Raw genomic sequence first — 26372 nt, 5'->3', positions numbered from 1 at the left:
ATAAAAGTACAACTTTTAGAACCAAATCTCAGCTCTGCTGCTTAGTAGCTGAGTGAGCATGGGGGAGTTAAGAAACCTCTTTGTGACCATTTCCTCATCTGTAAAATGGGAAGAACAGTACCCACACCTCAGTGGTTCTTGTGAGGGTTAATGAGCCTCAAGATGGTTAAATGAGATACTACATTGGAGGCTTCATACAGCGTCTGACACAAGAGACACTCATTGAGACAGCTACTGGCATTACAAATTTGTGATTTACATGTACTTAGAGTTACAGATCTTCTATTACTGTTGGCCTGATTTTATAGGCTTCTCTCTTTGTAATACAGTAAGGTTCAAATCTAAAATATGATAATTTTAATATATTTGATTCAAATTATTTCATAACTCTCACTGAATTAAATGGAGATAGCAAGATGCTACTGTTACTGATACATTAGCTTTATTACCACTTTCTAGAATCCTGTCACTGTCTCCTGGTTACTTTGGGGATAACACACAGATCCACGAAAGGGACATTCACACTCACCTCTCCACAGACTTGCCACAAACAGTATCCCATTTGTCTCTGACTTCTCCCAGTAAGTTGTCAAGTTTCTGAGTGTCATCAGGAAGCAAAGTCTTTTCTTTCAGTGCTCTGCCTGTTCTAATTGTGGTATCATACACAGGCTGTTTGCCACCAAGAGTTTTCTGGAACTCCTGTTCTCAGAAAGGAAAAAAAAAAAAAAAAACACGCTAAAAGTCAGATGACATTGAGTTTTCAGGTGGGTAACCAGAAACAGTATGAATGTCACTACTTCTTGAACTAAAATTAACAACAGCTTACCCTGAAGAAATTTATAAGGTTTTGTCTGTGCCACATACAGCAGTGCATGACTATTTCTAAAAGCCCACAGTTTTAGCTGGTTACTCCCACAGTCACTTTGTTTGAACTCTTATTCAAATGAGCAATTGTCATGGTTAGACACTGTCCAGATACAAAATGGCTCTATGATCTTGGCTGTTTAACATTAACCGATTAGTTTTCTTTTGACTAGTTCTGTGTTTTTATCAAGCTACAATCGTCAGCGAATACCAAGCTCAGGACCTAAGAGCAATGAATTGCTGTACCTTATGCTTTGAGAGCTGAAGTTTAATTTTGTCTGGGTCGTTGGATATCTCCAATTCTGAGTCCAGGTGACTCTCTGCATCTTCTAACCAGTCAATCAGTTTTTTCCAAGCTTCATGGAACTAAAATTATGTAAGAAATAAGTTATAACAGGAATGAATATGCACACTACACAGCACTTTTATGTGAACCAATGCGGAGACTCAACACCTGCAGCCCAAGGTTGTTCAGTAAATTAGTATCTTTCTTTTACAACTTACTTGTTTTGCCCGCTTTCTGGCATCATCCAGCAATCGCCCTCTTTCAATAGATCGCTGGACAACCTTCTCCCATCGAGACTGGACGCTAACCAGCAAATTTTTGATCAGAACAACGTCTTGTTTCTGGCTAAGGAACTTTAACTGATTCCCGGTTTGATCCAGCTCAATGATCTGGTCTCGATGAGCATTTACTTCATTAGCAAACACCTGAGGGGAAAATATTGCTCTTTTTAAACTGGAGATAAGATCAAGGAGCATCACTTTCAATTGGTGCTTTCAAAAGGAAGGCAGCATCATAATGCCATTGTTACCTTGTGCTCCTCTATCTGGGAAAGGACGGTGTTTAGAATCAGGCTGGGAGGAGAAGCGATGTTTAAACTCTGCTCTGCTAGAGTGAGCCAGTTGATAAATTCTTGCAGGGAATTCTGGAATTCTGTTGCCAGGTTGAGGGCCTCTTCCAGCTTTGACTAAATTTTAAGTAACACACACACACACACACAGAAAAGTGCCAAATTCAAGAATTATAGCTTTAAGGACAAAGGCGTGAATTGTACACCAAATGAAATGACTTCTAAGAAGGAAGCCTCATTTAATCAACCTCCAAACATGCCCTGTTTGCAAAGAAGGGGACATTTTAGTGCCAGTGTTTGAAACTGAAACAACTGTGCTTGGAAAAGGAAAGAGCACAGTTTGCAGCTAAGTTGCTTTCTCTGCCATTCCCCACTTCCTGGGACATTAAAGAACAGGAATAAAGGCATTCAAGCCATTCAATAAATGTTAAGTGAACAGACCCTTTAGTGGTGACAGCTGCAGGATCTGCAACCTGCTTTGGGCAAAGTCTCAGTTTCCTTTAATGTCCTTTTTGTGGCATAAAACAACTAAATGAAAAGCACTTTACTGTGAAGATGACGGTCACTGCAGTGCTCTCTATTTGAATATGTTTTCAGAAAATATGGCACTTGAAAACGCCTGAGTCTGAAACTTATGCTTATGCTACAGCAGCAAAGGTAATAAAAGCCAGAACATTTCAAACAAAAATGTGACAATTTACAAAGATGTAAATTTTTAGTCATTTTGATCTAAATCAGAATGACAAAAAAGACTGGCTCATTCAGGGTGTGTGCTACTCTCCAAGAGTACATCCCAGTTCCATAGTCTACAAGCTCCATCCTCAGACACCTCTACCCCGAACATCTGGGTGATGGCCTCTGCCCTTGGCCCGTCTACTAGGCGGGCAAAGTAGAATAATGACAGGTTGTTAAAAATGAACATATGCAAAATATTCACAGAAAGAAACCCCAGAAGTATACTAAAAATGTTCATTGCTGTTAAATGGGTTGTGTATTCTTTCTACTTTCCTCTTGGTGTTTTCAGGTTACTTCTGTAACCTAAAAAACACTGTGATGAACATTATAAAAATGCATAGATCCCATCTAAAAAAGTTCAGTGGAAAAAGGAAATCTACCTCAAATCTACCATAGAAATGCTTAGCAATTAATATATTGCAAGTTCCTAGATGGCAGGAAATCTTTTTACATCATTTTATCTACATAGTCTTTAACAGGGCTTAAATAATTTTAGCGATCCTGGAATGTAATGTTCTTACAAAATCAGAAATAACTATCACTGACAGCTAGCCTTTGCTTAATCAATTCACCAACTAAAGTTGACCCCTTAACAACATGGGTTTAGGGGTGTCGATCCTCCGAGAAGCTGGAAATCCGTGTGTAACTTTAAAGTCAGCCCTCCACATCCACGGTTCTGAATCCAAAGATTCAACCAACTAGGGATCATGTAGTACCGTAGATATATTTAGTGAAGAAAAAACATCCTGCATACAAGTGGACTCGCGCAGTTCGAACCCATGTTGTTCAAGGGTCAAAACTATATTCCTTGAGGCAACTTGTTCCACTGTGGCAAAACCCTCTAGAAACTACTTGATTTTGAGCCAGAATCTACCTTTTCTTTAATTAGTCTTAGTTCTACATTCAGCAGGTGAATTATAGACAGACCCTGTCCGAAGAATTCGAACACAACCAGACACTCAGGTCCTCTGCCCACTCTTCATGCAACGAAGTTACCAGACCCCACACTAGAGGGACCCTAGGAAATTAATGCTTCTCTCAAAATGTTCATTTTTATGTGTGAAGATGTGGTTTACTTCCTTCTGCACATTAAAGTTCATGATGACAGAGTTCATGCCTTTATTGTTTCCGCTGTACACCTAGCACAGTGCTTGGTACATACATGCTTAACGACTACTTGTTCAATGGATGTGGCCAATGGATTTGGACACATATTTTACCGTTTCAGCTGCCCAGCACAAAAACTCTATGCAGAGTGATATTCTAGAACTCTGTACTCATAAAAAACAATGTTTTGGGGCAAATGCCTTGATCTCTGATCACTTTTCATTTGAGGAGAATCTGATTTTTGAGGAAGAGTAAGAAGAAGACATACAATTTACTGCTCTTGAGTTTTAGTAACTAGACATCAAATTCTGTGTGAGGAATAATTAGTGATACTCCCTGCATGCTGTTCCCAACCTCCCAACTCCAACAAAACCTATTTTTAAGTCCATCACTGAGCAGTAACAGGTAGTAATGCCTTAACTGGTAGATGCAGAAAAGGAATGCAGTATTATAAAAGCAAGTATCGGCGGAAACTATCAGCATCAATGCAACTTGACATGGATGGAAAATAGAAATGTAATGGCAGAAAAGATGGCTTGATTTAGCACAAAGCCAGTTCTGAGGGTATCAGTTCTGCTAGCTTGCTACAATATAATGAAAAATCTTCCATAGAAACTAGATGATAATCGCATGTAATCATTAAGCAAACTACTCAAACAGTAATCAGACTGAATTTTGTGGTGATACCTTTCTTTCTTCCATCTTACTGCTGACCACATGCCACTTCTGTTCCAAGAGTGCTACGCTCTGTTCTGTCTTTGAGCCAGATCCAGAATCACCACGGCTGAGAAGCATGAGCCTGCCCTTGTCAAGCAGTTGATTGTAAGTCTCTTCCTTGGCTATGAGCTGGGAATAGAGTTCCTATAAGGGCAAGAAAGATATCAGTAATGCCAATCCCCTGAAAGATACCCACACAGATTTACAAGCACAGTTTGGAAAAGCCAAGGAAGGTCTCATTTTGATTAAAATCCTTTCTTTTGGATTCAATTCAACTGCTGAACAATTAGGAAGTGAAACCCACCATTCTTCCTTAATTTAAAAATAATCCTGTCCCCAACAGAATTTTTAAGGATCAGAGATCACACAAACAGACCCCAATAGTTTATTTCTCCTTTTCCTGAGGGATTTGCCTAGAAATTATGTTGCCTTTTGTTCTCAGCCACTTTCTTAAAATACTGTCAGTTTCTATTGGATTTCCCTAAATCCCCCTCAAGTAGTCTTTTCCTTTAATTTTTTGGCTGCTCCACGCAGCATGCGGGATCTTAGTTTCCCAACCAGGGATTGAACCCTCGGCCTCTGTAGTGGAAGCACAAAGTCTTAACCACTGGAAGGCCAGGGAAGTCCCAGCAGTCTTTTTCTTAAATACAACCGTATCTGTGTCATGTATTTGTCTTCTTGATGCTCTCACCTTCAAATCAATATTCTTGTGCCAGTCAATCTGATCAACTCGAAATTTGCCAGCTCCCCAGGGCATTGCTGGTTGACTCTTCCCTGTCGCTGCCTATCGCAGGGTGTTAAAAGCCTGTACGTAAGCAGCAATCCCCAAGTACTATATTGTCAGTAACAATGCACTACTTTGTAGACTCCCAACTACATGTATCTCTGTGAATTCGGAAAGGAGCTACTGAAAATGGGATACTTATGCTCAATTTCAAGAAATCTATTACCATATGTGTATCAAGCTGTTCCCTAGCCGTTTCAGGAAGTCCTCCTGTGGGCTTCGATGCAGAAAGTTGGGTCTCCATTCTAGTCAGTTCCAAGAGGAAATCTTCAATTTCACTATGGAAACCCTGGGCCTTTTGAGAAAAGACATTAGCAAGGTCAGTAGTCAATTCTAGTTTCAAAAGTAAACTTTCTAAATGACCACATGAGGAGTCTCTTTGAGGGAGGAATTTTAGGCTGCTCTCAGGCAGGGTTGTTCTGTTGCTGGATGATTATGGGGCCATTATATTTACTTATTTTCCGAATTGAGCAGAATCCTTCAGACCTCACTGTAACAGAGATGTCTGCTATAACCTGATGAACTGACTGACTAAGGTACTGCTGAATATGGATATGGAGGGACCTGACTTGATCCGAGAAATAACTAAATCTGTGAACAAGGTTTGTTATAGCAAAGATCTACTAACTTTGAATAGTAGATAGAGGGACTGGACCACAAACTAATCCAAAAAGAATGACCCAGTTAAAAGTTGTTCTTTCCAGACAAGTCCAGCACAGAACTGACCCTCCTCTCAAGGCAGAGGGGGTTCTACCCAAAACTGCTTTTCTTCTGTCGACTTAAGTGGACTTTCTGCTGAATGCTGCTATGAGCACAGCCCCAGCCGCCTGACTGGGACAGTGCACGCACCTGCTGCAGTGTCGACTGAAGCTGCTGCTCCCTCTCCTCTGTCTTTTGTAACACTGACTCCCAGCACTGGTTCATGGTTTCTAAACGGCTCCTTAAGCTGCTGGCATCATCTCCAGCGCTAGATTCAAGAAGCTCATTGCCAGCTTTGTTGACTGTTTCCACTGTGGCTTGATGGGCCAGAACATCATTTTTTAGAACCTAAAAAATGTTGAACAACATAATTTATCTCTATAGGTATCATTAAGCCTGGCTAAGGTACACACAACATCAAAAAGCTTCTGATGGCAATATCTGGTCTCAAACCAATAGGCTTAGAGATGAAAAAATGAGAATACTTACGTGGTGCTTTGCGAGCTCAACTTCGATGACTTTTGGGTCTCCACTTATTGGTCTCTGAGCATCTAGCAACTCTTCAGTGTGAGTCAGCCAACTCATTAGTTCCTCTAAGGCATGCTGGAACTGGCCAAGGGCCAAGAGAGCACCTTCCAGCTTATGCTACTCAGAAAATGATTTAAAGGGAACGTTTGTTAGGAAATTAGAAAACAGTAGATAGTAGTCCACTTTATGGACTCTACCATTTGCCTTACCTGTCTGTGAGCAATTTTCTCACCCAGGTTCTCCCAGAGGTGTTTAAGTTCCGTCAATGGTTCTCGTATAATGTCTCTGTCCGTTTCATCAGTAGCTTTCTTTAACATCAGTTCACCCTGGTGATTGAGCTTCTCCATCTCAATTTGCTGTTGGTAAACTTCCACTTTGAACTCCTGTCAAAGACATTCTGAATGTTAACATCAAACCAAGTCTTTAAAAACTAAAAAGAAGCAACCCTTCTTCAAAAACCATTCCCAGGTACAAACCTTCATTTCATTTAACTGATCTTTAACAGTGTTGAGGTCAGTGCCGACAGGGGGCATTGTGCAGAGTTTAATCACAGTGTTATCTAGCCAGTCAAACATAGCCTAAAATAAACATACAAATAAACAGTCAAAAAACAAAACCATGAGGACTTGGGAGACAATTAGCATGATCTCTGCTAATACAAGCAGAGATAAATCAAAGTATCAATACTTTGTGCTGTTGGTGCTCTGAGGTTGGGGGCAGAAATAAGGGATAATGATCTTTATTTCAGTAATATGGGGACTTAAGGATGAAGCCAACATGACTGGAATAATGTCCAAAATAAATTACAATCTGGAAAAACTAAATATGAAAAAAAACTACTATTTCTTATGGCCAGCTAGCAAGCCCACAATGTGCTGAAGCTACTGTACAGTGCTGTGCTTTGAGAAAACCTGGGTTGGGACCTCTAGCAAGCAACGACTTTGACAGCAAGGCCAGCTTTACTCTACAGCCACTGTGAGGATAGATAATATGATGAGCACACGATGAAAAACATGGCAAGAAGACTAGAAATTCGGATGTCAGAACTCTTCTTGCTAGAAGTGAGAAACTTTGGCTAGATATAAAGAAACAGCCTGTCTTTGGTTCGAGAATGTTGCAGTCCTGTGAAGGTGACCGACTCACGCTGGACTCAGAATATGACAAAGAGACCACGGAACCTGTGTTTCCGTGGTGGTCACCTCGTGGCCTCTCACCTGAAGAGTGTCCTGATACTGCACAGCGGCTTGCATGGCATCCTCAAGCTTTTCCAGCCTCTCTCTCCATGTTTTGTTTAAGTTCTCCCAGGCATTATTCATCTAGGGGAAAAACAGTGGATCAGACTCTCCAATTAATCCCACTCTTAGTGTGAGTCCAGTAACGTTTTGTCTGAACCCCTTGTCCACTTCTCCACACCTCATCAATGCTCTTCTTCACTTCTGGCTTCTCAGTTTCTCCACAGGCAAAAATCAAATCTGCTCCAAGGATTCGAATAAACTCCAATTCCTCATGCAGACCATCTGTCTCTTCCTTAATAGTCTACATGTAAATGAACAGAACATAAGCCAAAACAGAAAGCAGAACAGAACTTCCCAAACTTTGCAAATGTAATTTATACCCCCATCGATAGCAGATGTTGAACAGAACAGTCAATTTCATTAAAGTCTTTCAGTGTTCTTAATATTTCACTCATCTAAATAGTGAAGCTTCAGAGTCTGGTTATTTTTCTTATATATACATCAAATATATTTTTATATATTAACAATAAATACAGAAAACAGCCTGAGAAAGGTATAATGAGCTTCAATAATTTACCAAAGGTCCAAGGAGATTATAATCTACAACCAGAAGTCTATTACAGAGAAGAAAATTAACAAGGATAAAATAATAGAGTACAAAAGTCACATATTTAAGAGCTGGGAGATGAGCATAATAGGAATGTCAGGCTATATAATCTCAAAGAAAGTCAGTTCTGTGCCAGATCCTAAAAAATGGTTCATGGACTGGCAATGACAGGGGTGGGGAGGTGGAAATGGCTGAAATAAAAGAAAGATATGAGTGATAAGAGAGAGAATATAGAATAGCAAGACAGTCTTGCCTTGGGCTAAATGGACAAAATGAGGTGAGAAATGCATTTAATAAAAACTAGGATCCCCAAAAAGACTAGAAAAAGGTATGTGAAAGTAACAATTGTTATTTCTGGATGATGAGTCCAGGATTTATTTTCTTTTCTACTTTCTATTTTTCTACAATAAAGAAATTTACTCAAAAAATAAGTACACCAAAGAGAGGACTAAATTCAGAAATGAAAGCAAAACTGGATTTTTAAAGCACATGCTACTAATATGAATTAAGTTTAAAATTGATGACAGAATTACTTTTGTGTGATGGATCTGCTCTATATCACGACCAGTGGAGGGTGTATGTACCTATACAAAGTGGTAAAACTTGTACATTAAAAAAAGAAAAATCTATAATGAGCAGGTGTTTTTTTTCTAGTGTAAAGACATACTATTAAACTTAAAAAAAAAAAACAGAACTTTTAAGGCACTCAGCCTGGCTAAGCAGTTAACACAACATACTTGGATACAGTGCTTTCCCAGAGGACAAACACATGAGAGAAGGGGTTTTGTTTCTTACCTCGGCGGCTTCAACCTGTTGTTTGATAATGGATGGGTCAATGCCAGGGCTTTCCAAGTCATGGACGATGTCCTGGGTGTCTTTGATGGTGGTGAGGAGAGCTGCCATATCATACCAGAACTTCTCCGCTAGTTCAAGGACATCAAGGAATTTAATTTCTCGCTCTTCAGCCCGAGCTTTGATGTCCTCCCAGAAGAATACCATTTGATCCAATTTGTCCTGGATTTCTGAGGGGTACAGAAGAGTGAACAGGCCTTTTCTAAGGACTTAAAATCAGCCTCATCAGAAATTAGATCTAATCCTATTTTCACTGAAATTATCCTTAAAAGGCTCTAAAAATGTATAACTGAAGGACAGTTTTCTATCTTAGCTTTATTATTAATTATTTCTATATTCTTATTTTCCACTTACGTCGGTCTCCCACATAAAGAGATCACAGAGGTAATCTGGAAATGAGTTATCATCTACTATAAAAGTACTGCTAAGATACTTACAAAGGAGCTGGAATGAGAACTCTGTTTGCAGTGTTCTGTGTTGAACCTGCTATGTTTCCCATGGAAAGTGTTATAAAAGCTAGTTATGTTCTACCCACTACTGGTACTGCAGTTTCCTCATATTAGGAGGTAAAGGAGCATTTGTTTCCTGGTCTGGGAATCTAACTACCAATTGTAACCTTATTTCAATGGGGAGATGTGTTCTGAATTCTAAATGACTTCATGGAATACTCATTACTTAGGCACTGCCTTTGCATTCAACGAAGTACATCTGGTGGGATGCTGGAGGTAACCACAGCCTAGAATTTATTCTATCGACTTTTTAAAAATGATTAGATTAATCAAGCACCTTTTGCAGCCAGATCCTTGTCAGCTCCCTGAGATCGCCCAATGAGCTCTTCTCCACGGCGCTTCAGGGCCTCAAAGGATGGCTGCAGTTTTTCCAGCTCCACGGTGGCACTCTTGTTGTCACTGATGCACTCTCTGATCTTGTCTACTTCAGCAGGGATCAGTGGTGGCATACGCAGGCGAGAGGAAAGATTCTCCAGAGTCTCCAACATGGGCTCAATTTTATCATGGAACTAAACAAATGTTGGACCATTAGCCATCACAGGAGTACTTCATCACACTTCTGGGGTAAATGTTAGGGATTAAGGCCAGTGTATAAATCTACTACTGTTTAGGATAAAAACCTATGCTCAGCCTTAGCCCCATGGCTGTCAAGTGTTGGGTTTGGCTAAGAAACTCTTTTGGGCATAGTACACCAGAGCTGGCCCATCAGAAAAAGTAAATGTTTAAGAATCAAAAAGCTATTACTTACTATACGAAAAATCAACTAAAATCCTTAATGCTGCCACAATACTTCCCCTATTCCAACTAACGTGATGAAAAAGGGACAAGACTATGAAACCAGTGAGAGTCAGTGTGTCAGCATCTCAGATGACAGTTGCATGCAACAGAGTAGACCAAGAAGTTAGATGCCCTCCACCAACTGTATAAATGGATGGGGAACTCAATATGCTACATGACTTGGAGTTTAAAAGTATCATGGCATGCAATTTGACAACCCACCAGTGTAACAGTAAGAAACTAAAATGTCGGCATGATGGAAGATAATTAGGGAAGGCCAAATCTAACCTTAGAGAACTACTGCCCTTTCCACTTTTCTGGTACTTTGAACAACATGTCTATAATTGTAAAATTTCAATTTGTAATATGAAGCAGAGAGGGGACAAAAGGGAGCAAAACAGACAAGTCTGCCCCCTAAAGCCAACTCTGGATTCATTAATAACGCTTACCAACTGTTAAATGTCCTATAGGAAATAACATGGTATACAAACAAAATCCCTTCCCATCACTCCCTCACTTCTAGGTTCTGCCCCAAATGAAACTGGCATAAAAAACTGCATTAATAAAATTTATTCCACTAAAGTTAAGGGAAATTTCCTTATAGATAATCCTCTCAATTCTCAGCTTCATAAGAACACCCTAATCCCAAGGGGGTGGGTACCTTACCTCTGTAATCTGTAATGGTGGGCGCGGTCAACACAACAATGAAATGTGACGATGTGGGGAAGACAGGAGCAGGCAGCAACAACACAAAGTAACACATTCCACAATGTGAGTGAGAGATGGGACGGAAGGTGGGGGGGAAAAACTTGAGTAAGTACAAATATTAACCAAGAATATTGACTAAACATAGGAATAAATTACCCAGACATAACAGTAATATATTAGTTGGAAAGTATGTAGTTACATGCTTTAAACTCCACTGCTGGTGGTTTGTTTCTCCTTGACTCCACCTTCTCCCTAATCAAGCATCTTTCTCTGAACTAGGAGCTAGCTGGTGGCCTCTTGAATAGGAAAACGAATGTGCTGTCTAAATCTCGAAAGCAACAGGCCCAGTAGGAATTTGACTTCTTCAGGCATTTGTTGCTTCAAGATGAATTTACCCAAAATCATCCCTGCTAAAGGATTATCACAAAATAAATTTTCAAGGAAACCATCAACAGGCAATATATACCAGCCAAGATGCATTTCACCCTCCTTATAGTTGTCAGTATAACCAATGCTCCCTGGAATAAAAATGCAGACAGGCAAAGGCTCCCAGTCTCTTGATACTGTATCACCAACATACTAGTCTGGACATTCCTGAGCATAGGGGCATACTGATACAGAGTCTCTTGCTTAGACTAAAGGACAGTTGAAGGTTATATGAGTTTAAGAAACACACACATACCTGAGCTGACTGGGAAATAGCCTCGTCCAGAGCCAGGGCCCGCTGGCGCACCTCCTCTTTAATTTGGGCATACGTATTTTCTGCTTTCCGGTATTTTTCTTGCACCATTTCCCCCTCTTCAGGGTTTAACTCCTTTAGTTGAGGGCCTATCTTTAGCAGCTTATCGATATGAGGTTTGTGTTCAGCAATGGATTCCCTTAGTTGCTATGCAAAGAAATATGGGTTAAAATAAAATGAGCCTTCTTATACCAGGAAGCTTCCCAGAAATCCTCTCTCACTCTCACCCTCCAATACAAATGTATTCCACCGTCTTCTGTACGTGTAAATACTCCTCTGTACTCTACTGTAGTTTGCGTGATTTCATGTCTGTCTCCCTGCCCAGACTGGGAGACACTAAGCATGACCAGCTACAAACAGCAACATTTCTGGTAATCCAACCGCTCCTTGACTTTACTGCTGGCTACTTCCAGTTTACATCCTTCCTCTTACAGGAATACAGAGAATGCAATAAGCACGAGTCATATACCACAAATAAAATAAACATTAAAAAAACTATCTTTAATGGTAACAGCATCAGCTGAAGTGTCTACAAATTTCCCTTTCATCTCAACTCTAGGCAGCAAATACTTTCTGACATTCCTGAGTGGAGGCTCTCACTCCAGCTAGGGCCTAACCACAAGGAAAGGGCCACCCAACCACAACCAAGTCTAATAACACCCCACTGCCACTGGGAAGATTTTAAACTCCCTTGATTTTTACGTGGTGCTTTGTTTACTTCTGCAATACCCAGGTTCCTGACATCTCCATAATCTTATTCTTTAACTGATTCATATTAAAGGACACAGGAAATAACTCAGATATGTATTTTTACTGTGCAAAAAAATTCTAACTGGTTAAGAATTAATTTCATAACATTTACTTATACTCAGTAGGTACTAATAAATAGGCTGTTTTTGAATAAATTGTAGAGCCCATTTTCAGTTCTGTGATTAAATAAAACTCGGCATGCTCCTTACCCTCATTTCCTCCTGTTGCTGCCTGAGCTGCTCATGATCAATAGCCGGAGGAGGTAACTGTGCTATTAGTGTCCGAGTTTCCTCAATCCAGGGGCTGAGCTCCTCATATGTTTCCCAAAACTGGTTCACCAAGACCTGTGCCCGTTCTAGGCGGGCGTAACGCTCTGAATTGAGCAGACTAATGGCTTCGTATTGTTGTATTAGAGACTCTGTCTTTTCCTGTGAACAACAAAAAAAGTGTAAGCATTATTATCATGATGAACCCTTCTTTAAAGTAAAAATGTAAGTATATATAGGTATATATATACACACTAAAAAGTTTAAAGGAATACACACTAAAATGCTAAAAAATATGGATTAATCTAGTAAGATTACAAGTGATTTTTATTTTCTTTATACTTAACTGAATTTTTCTATCATACATATGCATAATTTTATAATCTTGAAAATATGAAAGTAGTTTCACAAACAGTAAAATAGCACAAGCACAACACACCAAAATTAACCTTTTAGTGAACACCTTTTACAACTTTAGATACAGCAGTATTGTAATAGGCCAGTTTGACTGAATCTCTCAGGGGCTAAGATGGGTATTTGCTCATCAAGTTTCATTTGTCTTTTTCTCTCTGATAAATGTCTCCACAAACCTGGCATTTATGCTTTATATTTTTAGGATGAGTAGCTCAATTTATGAAGACTTCTGAGGAAACAGTGGTTACCCATACCCTTTATAAAAAACAAAACTGGTGTACAAATGGACTCTGTTGGCCAATTCTTTTAGAAATGGGTAATGACTTTTTAGAAGGACCTGAAGCAGAAATTAGTATCTGTACAGTTCTGAAAGATCTATCTACCTGGAAAGGTAACTCAAAGATAACTCATTATGAACTGAGGATGAGTAGCAATTCCTCTGTTATAAAGAAAATGGATTTGCAGTGTATTTCACATTATACAGTATGGCTGTTTAGACATCTGTGAACACAGGGTTAGGAGTCTGAATGCCCCAGAACATCAAGCTGGACTTAAATATCACTACCAGTAAGAGAGGGGAAAAAAAACTTCTTAAACTATCATTTCACAATTGTACTTCTAATTCACCATGATCAAGATAAGAACAATATGGTGAATAAATAAATGCAGTTTACCTGTAATATAGCTTTTTGCTCCTCCCCACATGTGCCAAAGATTTCACCACGATGACTGAATAGTTCATCCATGGAATCTTTGTGTCGAATGATGTCAATGGAGAAAGCCTTTGAAAAGTAAACTATTGTTAAGTCAAGAAATACAAGAAGCCCGAGCCTGTGTTAGTGAAAAGTTAGACATACCCTATGAAAAATTCTTTGCTTTAAAAAAGCCACATCAAAAACTGTTCTTATAAAGTTTGACACTTTGCCTATCCACACATCTTCAATGCTTATCATTTAAGTAGCTTACAAGAGTATCTTCCCTCCTGAAAACCAGGAAGAAAATTGCTAACTACTCTTTCCTGGATTAATGGGCCTATTTCTACCCTTTTCACAAAGCAAAAAATCTCTTCCTCATCCTAACCAAATATTTATATAATTAGTCTCTATCCACCATCATGACACTGACTCATTCTACTTTACTTGGGATAGTCAGAAACTCTCTGCTAGTCACTCGTAAGCGACTGATGATTCTTCTAGCTCAGGACACAGTGAATACGTGACTTACCTTCTGTACCTGCAGCTGAGCCGTGGTCTGGTCCTGTTCCAGGCGGATTGGACCCAGTGCCATCAGTTTCCGTTTTGTTTCAGCAACCCAAGCTAGCTCTGCATCAGCAGCTTGCTCATACTAACAGACATATTGAAGAAAAATGGACATATTACAGCCAACGTCCTCCTTCTGAGAATTCTAATTTATTCAACACAGAAAGGCCTAGATTTTCAGTAATATGGTTTACATCTCACAAAGTAAAGCCAAAATTGGTGAGAATTTCATAAAATCACAAATCAAGATGCAGACAATTTAGAGTTGATTATACTTCAACAAATATGAGTTGATCCTATTTCAACTGCTTTAGAAAGACGTTACAGAACCCAGTTAGTGGTTCTACAGCTAGAAACCACCATGGAAACCAAGACTCTTCAAAAGAAATACACTTCCTAATGAGAGTACTTCTATGAGGCTGTGCTCTTTTTCTGCCAATCCTCTTTCCTACCCATGCTCTAAACAGTAGTAGTCATGTGTTTAAATACAAACTAACATGGCGGCAGATGGCTGAGTCAAGTTAACTTGAAGTACTTGCTCAGCTGAAGAAGCCTAAGACCCCAGAAGAACACCAAACCTTTAAATGGAATGCAATAACGTATGCAATGACATCAACAAATACAAAACCTAAGAACATGTTCTATTCGACCATTGTTTAATGAGGTCCCTCAATCTTTTATCTCTTCCTCGTCAACGTTGCCAAATTACACTAATATTTAAAGGAAAGTGAACTCCCAAGCATGATAAATTTCATACTGAAATATCTGGCCAAGATGAGGGATATTAATTAAGACACAACAGGGATGCACCTGGCATCAGAGCAAACTTCTCTGTGGTTCAGAAAGCATTTGCTTATCACTACGAACTCAAGGAGTCATGTTATATTAATTTATTTTTTGCACCATGGCACATTAATAGGTGCATATCCAGCTACAAAGAAAAGCAAATAACTTTTCCCAGAAAGTAGGAAGGAAAAAGGATTGAGGGAAATATGACACCTGTGTTTACTTGGGAGGGTTCTATTTTGGATGGCTCTGCTATTTTGGTTAGCATATTTGATAGTAATTATAGTTCTTGGTTCTGTCCCCTTTTCCATCTAATGCTAAAACAGCTGATTATGTCAAACTAAGATTGTGATGCACTTGGACCTTTTGGATCTAGATATTATCTACCCCCATCACCATCTGCCTCTTAGCAGGGCAGTAGTAAGGAGGGCTCACACACTCTCTTCTCCAAGTTCTTTTCTGCTCAAAGGGGTCAAGTATTTTTGGTCAAACCTAGATCCATCCTCACATACCCTTTACCTAATCAGTTCCCACCACTGAAATGATTCGTCGCATCAGATTTAGCTTGATCTCATTTATTCCTATTCCTGAGCCCGTATTTATGTGGGTCATAGTTCTGTACTTCACGCTGCCTAAAATATTAATGCAGAGGTGTCTATAAAGATTACCTGTTGTGATCTCTGAATAGCAGCATCGATTTCATCCACCCTTTGTCCAACAGTGTCACTGACCAGCTTGTACTGCTCATTGGCATCAGACACAAGTTTATCCAGCCCTTCTCTGGCTCTCCAGGGCACCAGCTCTAAGAGAGCACGGCTCACCTCATTCACTGTGTCCAACACCAGCCTGTGCTCCATGACCTCCTTCTTTAGCTCCTAAAGAGGGAAAAAAAGTTTTCAGGCCATTCCTTGCTAAATTAAGCACATTAGCAGCTGTGCTGGGTGGAAAGTGCTCTCTCTACCACACATCCCAGCAGGGCTCTGACCTCCTTCCTTCACTTATTTTTTTAATTTTTTTTCTTGTCTCAGATTTTTCAATCACTCCACAGCCTGACTTTAGGCTTAGCCGCTTAGAACTGTCTGCAAGACTTCTCGAGCCAGACTGTCTCTGGGTAACATGAATGGTGCTTTTTGCTTTTTTTCTCCTTACTTCAGTAGAAATGATAAATAATGCTTTAATCATAGGTATTTAACCTCAACAAGTACCTACACAGTATTTCTGCGCATCTAGAACTGCACTAGATCCTGCAGGAGAATCAAACATAACCATGAAGTACCCTTTTAGAGAATGAACTATGACAGTAAATTCTAAAATGTTGCATACAAAGCAAGCTTCTTAGGGTTTTTTTTTTTTTTTTAATTAATTTTATTTATTTATTTTTGGCTGTGTTGGGTCCTCATTGCTGCGCGCAGGCTTTCTCTAGTTGCAGTGAGCGGGGGCTACTCTTTGTTGTGGTGCGCGGGCTTCTCACTGCGGTGGCTTCTCTTGTTGCAGAGCACAGGCTCTAGGTGCGCGAGCTTCAGTAGTTGTGGCACACAGGCTCAGCAGTTGTGGGCTTAGCTGCTCCACGGCATGTGGGATCTTCTTGGACCGGCGCTCGAGCCCGTGTCCCCTGCATTGGCAGGTGGATTCTTAACCACTGCGCCACCAAGGAAGCCCTTCCTAGGGTTTTGAGAGTCAATCTTTTTTCTTCTTCAGACCATAACAAGTGCTCTTATATAGGTCTTTATATCAAATTTTATTTTCCAAGAATAAACAAAAAACGAGGCAGGCAGAAATTTTTGGTTTACATTTAAGGTATAGATAGTTGGTATTAAACACATGAATTTGAACTTAAGGATTCTAAGAGGAAAATTTTTTTCCCTTTACAGTGTGAAATGACAGCTCACCTTCTGCCTTTGCTGAAACTGGGGTATTTGCTCCCCTGTGGGAGACTGTCCTCCACTGGCTGCCAGCTCCTCCTCCACCTCCCTCAGCCACCAGGTCAGCTCCTCATACGTAGACTGGAACTTGGCGGCCAGCTGCCGAGCTTGCTCTAACGTTCTGAGGGCCTTGGAGCTAGTGAGTGTGATGTCTGCGTAGCGAGTCTTTATGCCATCCAGTTTCTCTTGGATAAGCAATACCTCTTCACCTGTGGGAGACAGCACACAATTATTCACATTTAATAGGATATGAGGGAGCCCTCTTAACCTCCCTTTCTTCAAATCAGAGCTTAACTTTTATAGATGCTCTCTCCCTATGGCAGTGATTTCACCTAGCATCCCACACTAAGGGAGGTGGGAAATACACCCTCAATCAATAAAAGAAGTGACTTCTGAGATTATTAAGATCTGAGTTTGACTGCAGGTGTTCCTAGACATTCCCAGCACCTTTCAGTAAATGCTGGCATTCACCATATTGGAGGGCAGGGGGAGCCTTCATCTATAACCAGATCTGAGACAACACAGTGTTTTAGTTTTCAGAAGATTGAGCAGGAAATAGGAACCCAAGCTGCCAGTCACCTGGGAGCACATGGTAATACAATCGGTGAGTACTAAGCTCCTCCTATCTGCAAAGAGAAGTGGCTACTGCAGGGTGCTGATGTAATTGTCTGTGGGACCATAGAGGTGCTAAGAGATGCACTTTTCAAAGTACCTGTGGTTTGTTTTAGAAGAGCCTGGCCGTTTTTAATAGCTTGATCTACATTCTTCTTTCTATTAACAATTTCTTCATTTAACGCCTGAAAGGAAAGAATACCATTAATCCTAAAACTATGGCACAACAAAGGGAAAGAAATGTGAGCCCTTTAAGAGACCAAATTTAAAGTAAAGAGATGAATATCAGTTTAGTTTAAACATGAGATATTTGATTCCTTCATTTTCTCTTTGGTTACCCCCTTCTTTAATTACTCAAAACAATGAAATCAGCTACTTACAGGCAAACTTTCCTTTGATGAGAAGAGATTTAGGACTAAATCCACTTTACTAATCTATTGGTACCAAACGTGAACCCAAGAAAGGTAGAAGTAGAATTCAGCAAAAATGTCTATGTCCAAAATAAAGAATAAGGCAGAAAGTTCAACAGAAGAAAGTCAGCAAGAACGGGCTGACTTATATCAGGATCCTGGTTAAAAACTGTCAATATCTGAAGTCAACGAAGCAGAAGAATCTAAGATTATTAAAACCAAAACACTGCTTTGCCGATTTTTACCATCCCCAAGGAAATGTCACAAAAACGAAAACGAAAAGGGGCAAATTGTTGTTTCTACTCAGATGACACAGAATCCCTGGAATTTGAGTATATAAATTCTAGAAGCATTAAAAAACCCTAGGCACTACTATTTAGGTAATCTGGTTTTGTTACAGTACATTCTCTTTCACATAATCGCTCAAGTGGAAACTGAATGATACATTCCTTAATGACGTAAAACATGAGTTGGAATTGAGATGGCCTGATTACATTCTGGATCATCTTCTAGAATTATTGATTCAGTGTGTTAAGTACAAGCATTTCCGTGCAAATCATCAAAAAATAGATTAGCCCAGTCTGTAACTATGCACTTGTGTATAAAATAAAGTCGAAATGTTTGGAATTTAAAAAAAGAGAGAGAAATGAAGAGAAACATGAATCAAAATTACAAAATAACTTAGTAACATAATCAATAAGAATGGAAAACATGAATACCAGCTGGTCAGCATGCTGCTTCTGCAGGACATCCTGTCTGTAATCCTTTACGAACACTGAACTGAGCTTGTCCTCAACCTCAGCCAGCCAGTTGAGCACCTCCACCTCATCCTCCCCGAACAGCCTAGCGTTAGACAGTGCTTGTTCAAGCAGGGCTGCTTTCCGACAGCACCGGTCTTGAATCTCACTGAATCGGGCCTGCAATGAGTCTAGCTTTTCACACAGTACACCCTGCTCTGCAGAACATGTCAGGGAGGAGAGGGACTGCCCAATTTTGACTGCCTGGTGCACATCTGTTGCATGGCTTTCTATTTCTTCCTCCAGAGCCTGGAAATCCAGATGGAAAAAATGAATAACAGAAACAAAATAAATGAAAAGTAGACATGAAACAATGAATCACAAATGATATAATAAATAATAATATAAAAGTTCACCTACTGAAGGGCAAAAATAACATAAAAACAGAACAAAAGCTGTTTTTCCTGATAGCAGCCTATTAGTCCATTTCTATTTTTACTTCAAGAATGTGACTAGTCCAATTAATAACTGGACCATATTTTAAATTAAACTTATTAAAAAACCCCCACAAAACACATCTTCTAGAATGCTGCAGGCAGTTTTCTAGGATTTCTGGTTCCAGTTCTGTGTTTTCATTTACCATAACTACTTCCTACCTTGTGCCGAACAATCTGCTGCTGTATTTTGGCAGTCTGAGTGCCAACAGGTTCTGAGTTAGCGAGCTTTTTCTCTGTGACAGATAAGAAGTCAGAAATAGGCTCAGCTGTCTCATGGAATTGTTTGGCCAGAACCAGGATATCTTCCAGCTGTTTTTGCCTACACAAATATATAGAACAAGCTGCTCAGGCAAAAAGTCACATTAAGACTGATAATAGTACTATATTCAGTAAAAGACCAATCTTAATGAGGCACATTTGAAATATCAATAGTAAACAGAACACACATAAACAGCACTTTGCTGTTTTAAAGGCTTTCGTAAGCAGTACCTTATTTTGATTCTGTCATGCCCTTGTAAGGTAGGCAGAATTATCCCACTATTACAAAAGAGAAAACCAACCCTGAAGGCTTAAAGAAAGATCTGTCCAGGTCAGCCACTGGGTAGCAATAGTACAATGAGGATTATAATCAGACCTTCTGCTACTCTTTCTCCTATTGGATGTGGCACGTGCATCCTCTGTAAATGTGATCAAAATAAAGTTTCAAGGAGTAAAAAAAAAAATCGTCAGTTTTCATTTTTCTTTCCCCATCACGGCTACCTTCACTTGTGAGTGAAGAGAAGAGAGAGCATTTGAAAAGCAAAGGCAGACCAAGCTATGAATGAGAACCTCCCTTCCTATCTCCCCCAATCCAGTCAGGCTTCTAGTAATTTCAAGCCCCAGAGCATAACTCTGAATTCTGATTCAAGGCAAAAAATGACCTCAAACTAGCTGAATTTGCCAAGGCAAACAGCAGCCAAAAGATCTATGGACTTTATAACTGGAATCTTAAATCTGGAATCTTAATTCTTATTTAATGTAACATCCACACTTAGCTTGGATTTCAAATACCCTGTAGATTAAAATCAGCAAATTACAAAAGGAGAGAGGAAGCCTGAATGCTGGAGGCAGCCTAATAAGCAACAGACAGAAAAACCACCGCAGAACTGCATGAGCACCCAGATTAACAATCAAAGGCCATGACGATGACACTGGAGCATTAAAAACAGACTCAGTGCTATGTCATCTGAAAAGGCCCTGGAAGCATGTGACTTTTATTTCAGAAAACCTTCACTGAACACCTACTCTGGACAAACTTATCTTAATACAAAATGATTTAATATAAAGATCTGCGATCTTAATTATCTGGAAATTTAATTATGCTCGAGCATAAAGAAAAATGTATTTCTAGATGCTATTTTTAAATGTCAATATACAGTATAGAATTTCCTTTCTTAGTTTATGTCAACTTGCAAAATACATCTTGAATTAATAATACAACTAAAATATATAATCTTAAATATTATTAATCAAGAATTTCATTTTTTAAATATTGCTTGGTGGGTTATTTTAATTGGTTAATGACCTGCTTATAGATTTTATTCTTTTTTTAAAAAAAGAATAAAATATTATATTTTATACTGGAGTATAGTTGAGTAACAATGTTGTGTTAGTTTCAGGTGTACAACAAAGTGATTCAGTTATACATATACATGTATCTATTCTTTTTTAAATTCTAAATTTAAAAAATTTCATTCTTAAAAAAATTGCCCCTAATTTCTATGTCTTTCTGACTCATCTCTGATTTTGGAATCTGAAAGTTTGAAGAAATCAATGTAATAGGATTTGGGGTAGCAAAGAGAAGAGCTAAAAAATAATTTAGAGGCATCAAAAATCCAATATTAAAGAATCTAAACAAAAGTCTTTAGGATGTCTACAACAAATGACGCTGCTCTTGGTATTGCTCTTTAAAATATTGGCTCAGAAACTGTGTTAGACTAGGAGGATGGAAGCAAGTAGGGTAGAAGGAAAGAGTCATAAAAAGATACATTAGGAACAAACCATGACTTTAGTGAGCTTAAGGACCTAGGAGATAAGTACATAAAATAATGACCATAATACAAGGTACAGATGATGAGTTATGGCAGTTAAGAGGAAAGTGAAATTGTTTTATGCTTGGGGAATAAAGAAAACCTTCATAAAAGCAGGGGAGATGAACAGAAGTATTTCATGGAAGATGCAACACCATCAGCAAAGACAGAATTAGGGAACTGACAGAAGATACTGAAGAACCGAATACGGTTTACTGTGCCCAAAAGGAATGAGAATAGTGGAAACTAAGAAAGGTAGGTTAGGGCCAAACAGTAGAGGGCTTTGAATGTTGGATTAAAGAGACTTTATTTTATAGGCAACAGGGAATCATTAAATGTCTCTGAGCGTGCAAAGAGGGGAAGGCCTGAGGGTAAGTAAGCAGCAGTAGAGTGATGATTAGTTAGGAGGCTACCTCAGGTAAGCTACCTCATGGGAACTAGCCCAAGTGAGAGTTTGTAAGTCATGAACTGAGGCGAGTGGGAATTAGAGAAAGGGACGGAGAGGAAAGACACTGTAGAAGTAAAATGGACAGAATTTAGCATCCTGATAGATATGGGACACAAAGCAGGGGGGAAAAAAAGGGTAAAAAATGAGGTTGAGGTTTTAAGCCTAGGAAACTGGAAGGTTAATGGTGCTATTAGGGGAAATGGATGGAGAGACAGAAGAAAAGTGGTGCAATTTGGAAATGAAAATAAGTTGAATTCTTTCATTTGTTTCTCCCACTAACGTGGAGCCAGCAAATACTTTGTAGCTCAGATAAGAAATAAGCAAGCCATGGATGGGTAGAAGTAAAGAGACTGAAGAGGGGGTTATCTGAAGACTGCCCGTGGCTACCTAGATAATAAATGATCAACTCTACAACTCTCATACTGATTTCTGATTAGTTATCATTTATTTTTAAAACTGAGAACAGTATAAGCTAAAAGTAAAGACATGGTGTGACTTATTAAGCTCAAGTGACACTGGGCTAACTTACAGCTATGGAAAGAGAAAGCACTTCCTTGGAGGAGAAAAGTATACTGCCTGTCTTGTGGCCATTTAGTGAAGAAAGTCCATGCATCTCTTGAATGCTCATTTAACAGAACCACAGACTAGCTCCTAGATGTAAGAACATCTAATATTAGGATAAGCTAACAGAAGAGAACATGATAAATTTCAATTCCAAGTATTGAAAACATTATTTATAAATATGAATGGAAAAAATCTGTTTCCAAAACTCAGAAAATAACTTGGCTGGATTGTAAGAGTCTGCGTCTGCTGTTTGGAACCAAGATTATATTGCAACAGAACACCACCAAAGAGCAATGAGTCTTCCAGGTCTCAGAAATTTATGGAGTAGCTGAGGCTCATTTCCTGAGTTACTCTGGTTATGAGGATCATCTCTAAAAACTTATCTCTCTTCAAGATAAAAGCCGTTAAACACCTACCAAAGCACTGTATGAATCATCCAGGGGCTTTTAGAGCACCTCAGTGATACAAGTCAGAAACCGCCTCTGACCTATATTCCTCAAAACCCCAGTGGCTTTACCTGGCTGCTGCCTTGCTGAGTAGTCCTGTCCATCTACTTTCAAGACTCTCCAACTGCCCAGTGATCTTCTCTCTATCAGCCCGCTCAGCTGACTGGGCTATTCTGCCTCCTTCTGCTTGAAGCATGTCTACTGTGGCCTTTCGATCATCTAGGAGCCGCTGGAGCAACTGATGTACATGTTTAAAAGGAATGAAAAGTGATAACATGGGTTCACTTTAAAATCTGAAACAAGGAAAACAAACAAAATCCAAAACCTCACCCCACTGAGCCCTAAGTTTAATTGAATAATGAAGCTTTTTTTTTTTTTCAGCCTGAGGCAAAAACATGAGATATAATTCCTACCACCCATATAAACTTTTCATACACTTAGGTTTTTTTTTTTTTTTTAAACAGAATGTATGGTTCTTTTCTAATTACCCCTCCAATTACTCTTTCTACAGAAGTTTCCATTTTGAGTTGATGACTACTCCATTCTTTTTTTTTTTTTTTTTAAATTTTATAGCTACTTTATTTTATTTATTTATTTATTTATTTTTGACTGTGTTGGGTCTTCGGTTCGTGCGAGGGCTTTCTCTAGCTGCGGCAAGCGGGGGCCACTCTTCATCGCGGCGCGGGGACCGCTCTTCATCGCGGTGCGCGGGCCTTTCACTATCGCGGCCCCTCCCGTTGCGGGGCACAGGCTCCAGACGCGCAGGCTCAGCAGTTGTGGCTCACGGGCCCAGCCGCTCCGCGGCACGTGGGATCCTCCCAGACCAGGGCTCGAACCCGCGTCCCCTGCACTGGCAGGCGGACTCCCAACCACTGCGCCACCAGGGAAGCCCACACTTAGGTTTTTAAATGGAGCAGTGACTATCATTATGTGACTGATAGGGAACTTAGTTTGAACCAGGAGAAAAAGGCACTGAAATGGAAATTCAACCAAAAATATATACATATATAGGTAGAACCTTATACATGATATACATTATTTAAATATTGCTGACCCAAAAAACACTAAAAACCTCTTAAGATAAAGTGGTGACTGAAACACTGAAATAGGATAAGTGAACAAGCAAAATTGTTCAGTTCAATACATGTCATGGTAGTCTAGGAGATTATAAAGTAAGATGATGAAAATCAATTTCCATCTTTCTTTTCTGGATCACACAAGGTAGGTTAGGATTCTACTAAAACTTCTGAATATGCTCCTGAAACCATAAGCAAATGTGTTGTCTGTCATTCCCTACGGCTCCTACAGTTCACTGCCCCAACACTCTCACTTACCTTCTGTTCTTGGATCTGTGCTTTCACCACTTTATACTCAGCAGATGGGGGTTTCTGATTGGCTATGAGCTCCTCAGTGTCTGCCAACCAGCTGAGCAATGGCTCCAAGGCATCTTGGAACTTCCCACAATGCAACAAAGCCTCCTGGAGTTGTGCGATTCTTTGTGCAACCTGTATCACAGACATGGAGGTTCATTACGAGAAAGGAGAGAGCTTTTAAATGACTACTCACCCCTTTTTGTAACTACAGATTGGAACTGCAAATTTTTATTTGCATTCAGGTGCCAGGGAAACCAGAGATTGCAATGTCTCTTTTCTCTGCCCTCCATTCCCAGTACACTCACCTTTTTATTCAATGTGTTCCACCGAGCGTTGATCTCTTCCATGTCATGTTCCAAACCCTGCACATCACAGTTTTTTCCGGCACTCTGGATCAAGCCCTGGCCGAGTCCATTCACCTGCTGTAGTTTCATCTGAAGAGGATCCACCTGTTCTTTCTGAAACATCTAGATAATTGTAAGCCAAAGAAGATTTAATCTAAAGGCAATGAGATCCTCTACACCACACAGTGACTGGTTATTCTTGGGAGATTTATGATTTAACAAGGAAGGGCCAGGAATAACAAGAGAAAACAAGCCATTTGTACGGGAAAGTATCAAGGAAACATGTGGTTTCATATTTCAATACATACATTCTCTTACGGACAAGTAATTACAGAGAGTTACAGCACTACTTAGGCATTTAACCCAATGACTCATGGTTTGTTTTTGTTTTTTAATCTTCTTAATTTTTAATGCAAAAAGCTATAGAGAATAAAAGCAGCACCAGCCTCAAGATATCATGAAAGTGTGATGCATATCAGTCCTAAAAGCGAAGACTGACTAGTATTTAAGATTAAAAATACCTTGGGGAATAGCTTTAATTGACCACTGATACATGCAATGCTCTTCTCTGACTTGGACTAATAACTCAATTAGCCAAAACATATTAATAGTGTGAAGAACACCAACCTCATAGCTTAATCCCCCTGTGGCTATTTAACTCCATTCTGTTCCAAGGCCAGAGACCACACATGGCCAATAATCTTGAAATAGTATTCCTCTGATTACAAAGGGGAATCGGCCAGTAATACTGGGAGATGTCCTTAACAACTTCAGACACCTACTCTGAGTAAGATGCAGGTATACATAAAATATTTTTAAAACAATGATACTATATATCCATGTTCACCATGAAACAATGGAATTTTAAAACAATATGAACAAGTGTAACAAGCAATGTGAATGTTTCTTTCTAATGCAGTCAAGGTCCATTACTACTTGGAACTTTCTAAAAGGAAACAAAGAGTCACAAGAGAACAGTACTTTTGCCACTCTAATGGTATTAAGGAAAAGAATGAGATAAATATTTGTCCCTAAGATCAGATTTCTCTCAATTATCAGAGGATAAAATGAGCCATATTTCCACTAGTCTAGATCTATTTCCATTCTTTTCTCTTCCATAAAAAGTTCCTTCAGTTTCAGTGAGACAGGTGAGCCAATTAAAGCCAAAGAATGACAGAAAATCGAAGAGGACAAAAATAAATGTAAAAGAAAATTATAAGTTTGGGTAAGACTAATTTTGGCCTATGTGAGACCACAGATCACACTAGGATTAGGAAACTGATTCTAGCAAGAGTGGTCTGTGGCTGAACAAGTGAGTCACCAGGGAGGAAAGGTTCCAGGGAACACTGAAAAAGGAAGGTTATACAGGTACTCACCAGTGGGCTTCATTTTACACTATAATCCGATTACACCATATTTTGTTAGGCAACACTACAAGGCAGTTCAGCTAAAAATGACTGTTACTCCGACAGCATGGTTCCCAGAGAACGCAAGTGCTATGATTCTATTTTGTGTTAAAGATGTTTTCACTGCAGAAAAATCAGAGCAGAGGGGGGAAAAACAACTCCTATGGCTTAAGCTGCTTGAGTGCAACAAAATGGCTGTGAGGTAGGGGCTGGAAAGGCAAAGAAAGCAGAAATGCCTAAGGTACAGAGAGAAGATGTCAAGTCCACACCGAAGAGCCCCCTTTTACTCAGTAATTAAATCCTGTCTCATGCTATGACTGACATTTAATTTTTTCTCTGTTGTGCCAATATGGT

The 26372-nt window shown here is 39.5% G+C and overlaps 1 protein-coding gene across 15 annotated transcripts in view; it reads right to left on the bottom strand.

Moving 5' to 3' along the window:
- Positions 1-26372, bottom strand: part of MACF1 (microtubule actin crosslinking factor 1) — a 333257-nt gene that overhangs the window by 29783 nt on the left and 277102 nt on the right. For all 15 annotated transcript variants that reach the window (XM_059919504.1, XM_059919530.1, XM_059919491.1 and 12 more), the window contains 26 exons: positions 24574-24735; positions 24230-24400; positions 22967-23133; positions 19528-19687; positions 18854-19180; positions 17825-17909; positions 17080-17321; positions 15859-16065; positions 14370-14489; positions 13820-13927; positions 12675-12893; positions 11659-11862; positions 9769-10000; positions 8926-9152; positions 7702-7824; positions 7503-7604; positions 6765-6866; positions 6498-6671; positions 6250-6405; positions 5911-6108; positions 5228-5356; positions 4248-4421; positions 1680-1835; positions 1369-1575; positions 1111-1230; positions 530-699 (listed from right to left, as the gene is read on the bottom strand). In XM_059919504.1, the coding sequence (XP_059775487.1) occupies positions 530-699; positions 1111-1230; positions 1369-1575; positions 1680-1835; positions 4248-4421; positions 5228-5356; positions 5911-6108; positions 6250-6405; positions 6498-6671; positions 6765-6866; positions 7503-7604; positions 7702-7824; positions 8926-9152; positions 9769-10000; positions 11659-11862; positions 12675-12893; positions 13820-13927; positions 14370-14489; positions 15859-16065; positions 17080-17321; positions 17825-17909; positions 18854-19180; positions 19528-19687; positions 22967-23133; positions 24230-24400; positions 24574-24735 (4442 nt within the window). The remainder of the gene's footprint in view (positions 1-529; positions 700-1110; positions 1231-1368; positions 1576-1679; positions 1836-4247; positions 4422-5227; positions 5357-5910; positions 6109-6249; positions 6406-6497; positions 6672-6764; positions 6867-7502; positions 7605-7701; positions 7825-8925; positions 9153-9768; positions 10001-11658; positions 11863-12674; positions 12894-13819; positions 13928-14369; positions 14490-15858; positions 16066-17079; positions 17322-17824; positions 17910-18853; positions 19181-19527; positions 19688-22966; positions 23134-24229; positions 24401-24573; positions 24736-26372) is intronic.

The sequence above is a fragment of the Balaenoptera ricei genome, chromosome 1, assembly GCF_028023285.1.
Source record: "Balaenoptera ricei isolate mBalRic1 chromosome 1, mBalRic1.hap2, whole genome shotgun sequence".
Taxonomy (NCBI): Eukaryota; Metazoa; Chordata; class Mammalia; order Artiodactyla; family Balaenopteridae; genus Balaenoptera; species Balaenoptera ricei.
The sequence above is the reverse complement of the archived record's forward strand: the minus strand, read 5'-3'. Positions and strand labels throughout refer to the sequence as shown.